Genomic DNA, 7086 nt, shown 5'->3' with positions numbered 1-7086 from the left:
GAGGGGACTAATGCGCATTACACGCTGCACTCTTTTTCCCTTAGCTATGGTTTTGTCCCATCGGGTTTTCCTAGCAAGGTTTTTAACGAGGTAGCATCAAGCGTATTATGTTGATAACCAAGGGGGAGTGTTATGAATATATTTATTATTAATGTGGTTATCAACACCAAAAATAGATTAGCCTTCTCTCCAAGTTTTTGTACACCTATATATACCACTATTGTATCTCATTGTAAATCATAGCTCAATCAATGAAATATTAGATTTCTTCTCCCTATTATTTTCTTTCTTCTTCTTCTTTGCTATTAAGCTAGTTTCACAAAAGTGTTTACTATTTAAAAAAATAACATATATATAGGGGTTTTTTTTTAAATCACGTGCCTCTCGAAATAATGGACCTTATACGAAAGTCCTCTCCGCACACCATCAAAACCGTCACTGATACACGGGTTAGTATAGTATAGATAAAAAAAACCGGCTTTAGTTTTTTGGTAGGTTCAGATCCATACCCGGTTTTTTCCACCACTATTCATAGAATGTAGGGTTTTAGCTTTTAGCCCCAAAACTCAAAACCCTTCGGATCAAAAAACGTACACCACACACACAATGGCGACTACAGCGGCTGCCGTCCGATCAATTTTCCGGTCATCATCCCTCCGTAGCGCGGCGGCGCGTGCATCCTCTCAAGCCAAAGCCGCTCGCTCTCCTTTCCGTATCGGTAGTCAGAACTCTCTCTCTAATCGCATCTTTAGGTAACCACCGTTCAATTAAACGCACGCAGATCTATAAATTTTATTCAAGTTGAAAACTTTCTGATTTTATTTTGTTATAAATCTAGGTATTATGTAGAAACAGGCATTAGGTTAACCTGATTAACCCTAAATGATTTTAATTTGAAGAATCCTTAGATTATTAAGTTAATAAGGTTTTTTTTTTTTTTTATAGAATTTGTAGTGGAATTAAAATTAATGTTTTAATGTAATTACAAATAATGTTATGTTAGTTTTGTTTTTTGGGGCAAAATTAAGGTTTATATAGTTTCCAAGGTATAAGAGTATAGGGAGTCGTCCCGGAATTCCCCATTTTCCAGCTTTCCCTATTCTTCCCTTTTTGCAGGGTGTCGTCCTGGAATTTCCATGTTGTGTGCATAGTTGTCAATAACGAGCGTAGCGATCGCTATAGCGCGCTACGTGGCGTATAGGTCTAGGCTCGCTATTAGGGTTGTAGCGACAGATAGCGATAATACCGACAATTTATTTATTTAGTCTTTTAATATAAATAGCAAATAAAATATAGCTATAAAATAGCTGGATTTTAGGTTTTTGTTAATTATGCATGTAAAATAGCATATACACAAGGTTTAAAAGAACGAAAACGAGTTTCGAGGCGTTTTCCCTTCGCCTCACGAGGCGAAACGAGGCGTAAGGTCGAGGCGGTATTAATAAATAAATATAAAAAATTATATATTATAAAAATAATAATAATAATTAATTTCATCATCAGATTCATCAAAAACACACATGAAATGCTTGAAATTGACACAAAAAGTCAAAGACATCAAAACAACTATCAAAATCCCCTGAGGCGCACATGAGGCGCAGCCTTTCTTAGCGCCTCAGCCCTTTTGAGGCGCATATACAATAAAAACCCCATGAGGCGCGCCTCAGACTCGTTTTTTGGCCGTTTCGCCCCGAGGCGCACGCCTCAAGCGTTTTTTAAAACCATGCATATACACGAGGGTATATTGATATAATATACATATAAAATTTCTTAAAATGTTTTTTCTAGTGTATCACTATTTATAAAATAGCCGCCCGCTATTTATCGCTATTCGCTATGTAGCATATAGGTACCTTATCGCTATTTGTCGCTATTCACTATTAACAACTATGGTTGTGTATATATGTGTATATATACGTGTCTGTGTATATGTGTTTGTGTGTGTTATAAGTTCTTAAGAGTGAATTCTCCCCAATCGGTAACCCAGGTTTAAAAAAGTACGCCTGAGGCGCAACCCCAATCGCCTCAGCCTTACACAAGGCACACTGTTTACACGAAACGCAGCGGAGGCGTGATTTTTGGCTAAAAATTTACTCTGAGACGTGTGCCTCATGTATTTTCCATCTTTATGTGCAGCAAGTTGTTTTTTTAGGTTTTACGTGTATGCAATTTCAATACTAAAACATATATAAAGCCTATTTGTGTCTAAATCTTGGGCAAATGATGCTAGAAACCTGTAGGGAATATATAATTATTTGCGTCCCAGGTACGAAAAGCGGTGCGCTTCGCGCCCTGGTTTTAGACCTTGTCGCTTTTGTGCACTTCTCGCTTTTTTAGACCAAGGGGGGACTGGTGTTCACGGGTGGGAATATTATCACCGGATAAGTGAGTTTAATTAACCCGGGTGCCACTTCGTGTCCTCTAAATCGACTTATTGTGATTTTTTTTTAATCTGTGTGTATTCAGTTCTCCAGTTGAATTAAGTGCTTGTTTGGAATCACTACAACCTTTTCACACTGCTACTGCTTCAGCATTGATGACTTCTATGCTGACCCTTTCTCAACGCGGTTACGGTTGGCTCCCTGAAGGTAATAAACCAGTTTCCATGACCATGAGTTTATTATAATTGTTATCTGATTCGTGTAGTTTGCAAATAACAAAAATAAAATATTTTTACTTTGATTGTTTACTTAGGTTTGATTGCTGTAATTTGGGTGTTTTGTGTTTGTTTACGTGGTGATATTGGGTTTCACTGTAGGCATTCACTTGTAACTGTAGACATTCTTTGTAGGATTAGGTGAAAGTGAAAATCTTTTGTTTGCTTTTGGTGATTTGAAGATAGTTTCATACTTCAATAGTGGTATCGTTAGTTTGACAATTGACCCTATGATCATAGTTTTGTGAGCCTAAATCTTCCATTATTTATAGGTTTTTAGGTTTTGTGTACGTCGAGGTAACCGTTGACTTAATTCCTGCTTTGTGCAAGTTCTTGAATGTCTGCAAGTCGATGTTTTTCACACTGCATCTAACTTGTGCTAGTGTTATCAAAATTTCATGGTTTTTTCAATCTCTTAGTCTCATCCACATGAGTTCTTCCAATCTTGGTTTAAAAAAGCGCGCCTATGCACGAGGCGCAAATCTCAGCGCCTTAAGTAGTCTGAGGCGCAGATCGTACAGAAAGCACAGCTGAGGCGCGCTTTTTGCTGAAAGTCCACTCTGAGGCGCGCGCCTCGTGTACGTGACCCCTTTTGTGCAGCAGATAGCTGTAAATCATGCTTTACAGGCTGTACATGTATGTAATTTTAATATTAAAACATATATACAGCTTATTTGTGTTTAAATATCCGGTAAATGATCCTAGAAACCTATACAATATATAAAAAAATTATAATCGACTTGCGCCTCGCGTATGAAAAGCCCACCGCTTTTGCGCTCTGCGCTTTGGGTTTGAGACCTCGTTGCTTTTGTGCGCTTCACGCTTTTTAAAACCATGCTTCCAATAACGTTGCTAGAATCAAGAGCCATTTGTATTGATTTTACACTATACCCGCTTGAGGTTTCTCTTCAGTATCTGTTTTTGTAATTCATCTTTAGTGAACACATTTATTTACACAGTAATTGTTTCTCAGAGAATTAAACTATTTCATTTTTACTTCCATGGCTCTGGATCGGTTTTCTAATTATTGGGTTTCTCTTATTGATTAGGTATCTAATCTAGCAACGGGTCATAGGTCCCTTCTTGATCTTCTTTCATTCAGTTTGAGGTACGTTAGTGCTCCGTAAATCATGTCATTAGCTCATGTGAGGTGTAGCATTGCTAAGATGAATATTCTAGGTCTCTTTATTTTCAATGACTTTGGTGTTTTATAGATGTTATCATTCCTCCTCTATTTTCGATGACTTTTGTTTTTTATACTATGGAGTGAATTTCAAGGATTGTCCTTTATCTTTATACCTATTTTCAGGCGCTGTCCTTTATATTTAAAATTGACAAGTTTTGTCCTTTATGTTTTCATATCATACACGTTTTATCCTTTAGGCCTAACCCAGTTAGTTTTTTCAGTTAAATTTGGTCATATGCTTTGCACATGAGGGCATTTTTGTCGATTCAAAGTCGAATTCGACGGCAGATTTACAGCTCAACGCTTCCACAACCTTCGAATTGACAAAAATGCCCTCATGTGCAAAGCATATGACCAAATTTAACTGAAAAAACTAACTGGGTTAGGCCTAAAGGACCAAACGTGTATGATATGAAAACATAAAGGACAAAACTCGTCAATTTTGAACATAAAGGACAGCGCCTGAAAATGGGTATAATGATAAAGGACAATCATTGAAATTCACTCTATACCTATGTAAACACGTCTAGCTTTTTTTTTTTTTTTAAATTTCCTTCCATCTATTTTTTTAATAAAGCGGTGCATGCTTAATGTGTAGGCGTTGACAAGACTAGATGAAGATCAAGAAGCAACAACGGAATGATTTGGATTCGTCTATTTTGAATATTTATTTGAAATTTGAATAGGACATATAGGTTGGTCTGCGGTTACCATCTTTAGATCAATAATTAATCAAAAAGTTTTGATATGAGCAAAGTTTGTAGCATGGTTCACCATTTATCTGTTTATCTTCATTGAATGAATGATATTTGTTTTACTTGCTAAAAATTACTTGCAATGAATTGAGTAAATTGTATTTTTGTTTGATCAGCTTGCAATGATGATGTGTGATGAGTAGTAGCAGTTAAGACTGTTCTCAAAGAATTTCAGTAGCAGTTGATCGATCGATTTCATTATCGAGTTATGGGAGTTGCTAAATATTTTCAGCCTATTTTGATGAACATTTTTTTTTATCATGTGGAATGTGTTTTTCTCATCACAAACGTCAAGACTTTGTTGATAAGATTAATCTCTATTAAATGCTTTATATCATTATCAGTGGCGTAACTAAGCTGAGCCTGTGCCTGAGCCTGATAAAGCTCAAGCTTGATTCGAGCCTACTGTTTTAATATTGTGATCGGCTCATTTGTCTAAAGAACCTAAACTCGTGGCTCGAGTTTTTGTACATCTAAATGATAAAGTTTCACTGAAGTCTGGCAAAACGAACAAATGAAGTTGGCTAGTGAGTCAAAATAGGTTCCGATCAAAATGAACTCAGGTTCATATAGCGATAAGCGATACAAAGAGCGGCAACTAGCAAGTGTTAGCGACAAAAAATAGCAATGGGTGGCCATATCCCCATATTGAACTTAAAAAAAGTTCGGTACTTGCAACTTGCCTTATGCAATCATTTTCAAAACCGCATCTTGTATCCTATCGGCTTTATCGTGAAATCCCAAGTGGCAAAGCATAGACACCACACTCAATTGACAAAGCGGTCGGGTTCGTCAAGTTCTACACAGGTTAAGTCGGATCAAACATTAATAAAATTATTTGATTTGTACTTTGTACAAAAACAAATATACATGAACCGACTGTTTACCAAGTGTTGGTGAATGAAGATAAACGAACGAGAAGCTAGTTCATGTTCAACTCTTTGTTCATTTAACTAAACAAAAATTGAACGAAACAAACTTTCCACCGAATAGTCCAATTGAAATGAAAAAGGACTTTCCAGGTGAGCCAGAGTTTGATCAAGTCCAAAGTATAATCCAACTCTGGTGTCATGAAGGACCGCGAGACGCCTTTCTTTGCCCAACATACTCTGCCGTCGATGAAGACGGGGGCTTTGCTGGCTTGCTGGCTAGCGAGTTAGTATGCCTGTTGGCTTAAAGCTCTTAGCTATTTCGAATGCTAGATCGTGTTGGTGTTCGGTTAGCAAAGGGAGAGCGGTTGATCAGGAAATTTTCTAGATTTTTTATATGAGGATATAATGATCATATAGTTAAAATCCAGGTGATTCACCTGGTTCATTTAGAGAATACAATTGTAACCACCTCGTTACCATATGCATTTTTCTTTTTTCTTTCTTGTGTTGTGATGACCAATAGATTAGCTTTAATATCGTCATATTCTAGACTTAATTATGGTTTTCTTTGACACATCACGCCACAACTAATATTAATTCGTTTGGATATAGAGATACATAACATTATTATATATCAAATGCTAAAAAGGTTATTGGCGTCAGTTAATTTCGTGGATTTTATGTTTTGGCCACGAAAGTTTAGTTCTTAAAATTCTACTGGAACATCCATGAGTAATATTTGGGTTTCATTGATGAGGGGGCGGTTGGGGAAAACGTGTTATCTGATGTGTCATGTGTGCACAACCTGACAACCATTCCAACATATTTTACCTTTTTGTAACTTTTCTTTTACTTTCATATTTTTACAATTTAGTATTTTTCATGAGGCGTTAAGATGCAAGTTATTCATTTTTCTCTACTAATCAATATATTTTTTATTAATTAAATAAAATAAATAATTCCATTTTAATACCTCTTTAACATATAAAAGAACTTTTAACTTTCACTTTTATTCATTTTAGTAAAATAAATAATTCCCTTTTAATACCTCTTTAACATATAAAGAATTTTTAGCATTCACTTTTATTCATTTTAGAACAAAATTCCATTTTGTAAGACTGTTAATCAACACATTTATGCATTTCTATTGGTCTATAACGACTACAATTGAAGGATGTTGAATTTTAACTTTGGTATTCGTTTTTATTGTTTTGATCAATATATAACATACGTCGAAATTCATTTTTATTGTTTTGGTATTCGAATTTTAGCATATGTTATATATTGATCAAAACAATAAAAACGAATACCAAAGTTAAAATTTGATATCCTTCGATTGTAGTCGTTATAGACCAATAGAAATACATAAATATGTTGATTAACAGTCGGTTACAAAATGGAATTTTGTTCTAAAATGAATAAACGTGAAAGCTAAAAATTCTTTATATGTTAAGAGGTATTAAAAGGGAATTATTTATTTTACTAAAATGAATAAAAGTGAAAACTAAAAGTTCTTTATATGTTAAAGAGGTATTAAAATGGAATTATTTATTTTACTTAACTAATAAAAAATATATTGACGAGTAGAGAAAAATGAATAACTTGCATCTTAACGCC

The 7086-nt window shown here is 35.1% G+C and overlaps 1 protein-coding gene across 5 annotated transcripts; it reads left to right on the top strand.

The window, feature by feature from the left end:
• Positions 1-506: 506 nt before the first annotated feature.
• Positions 507-4937, top strand: LOC110924691 (protein NUCLEAR FUSION DEFECTIVE 6, mitochondrial). Of its 5 annotated transcripts, none has more exons than XR_002584374.2 (4): positions 508-752; positions 2467-2588; positions 4441-4537; positions 4714-4850. XR_002584374.2 is itself a non-coding variant. In XM_022168688.2 (3 exons), exons 1-3 carry the CDS (start codon positions 607-609, stop codon positions 4731-4733), a joined length of 288 nt encoding a protein of 95 aa, XP_022024380.1. In that variant the 5' UTR covers positions 507-606; the 3' UTR covers positions 4734-4937. The 5 variants fall into 5 exon arrangements, 2 of the variants coding, with proteins under 2 accessions (XP_022024380.1, XP_022024377.1); XR_002584376.2 differs by lacking the exon at positions 4441-4537 and adding an exon at positions 3706-3764 and having other exon boundaries at positions 510-752; positions 4714-4937; XR_002584375.2 differs by lacking the exon at positions 4714-4850 and adding an exon at positions 3706-3764 and having other exon boundaries at positions 511-752; positions 4441-4684.
• Positions 4938-7086: the final 2149 nt, after the last annotated feature.

This window comes from Helianthus annuus, chromosome 2 (assembly GCF_002127325.2).
Source record: "Helianthus annuus cultivar XRQ/B chromosome 2, HanXRQr2.0-SUNRISE, whole genome shotgun sequence".
NCBI classification, from domain to species: domain Eukaryota; kingdom Viridiplantae; phylum Streptophyta; class Magnoliopsida; order Asterales; family Asteraceae; genus Helianthus; species Helianthus annuus.
Note: the sequence above shows the minus strand (reverse complement) of the source record. Positions and strands in the feature narration are given on the sequence as shown.

Coding starts and splice junctions, on each gene's coding strand:
- LOC110924691 (XM_022168688.2), top strand. CDS start 607: ATGGCGACTACAGCGGCTGCCGTCCGATCAATTTTCCGGTCATCATCC. Junction 753..2,466: donor CTCTCTAATCGCATCTTTAG/GTAACCACCGTT, acceptor GTGTGTATTCAG/TTCTCCAGTTGAATTAAGTG. Junction 2,589..4,713: donor TTACGGTTGGCTCCCTGAAG/GTAATAAACCAG, acceptor TTGTTTGATCAG/CTTGCAATGATGATGTGTGA.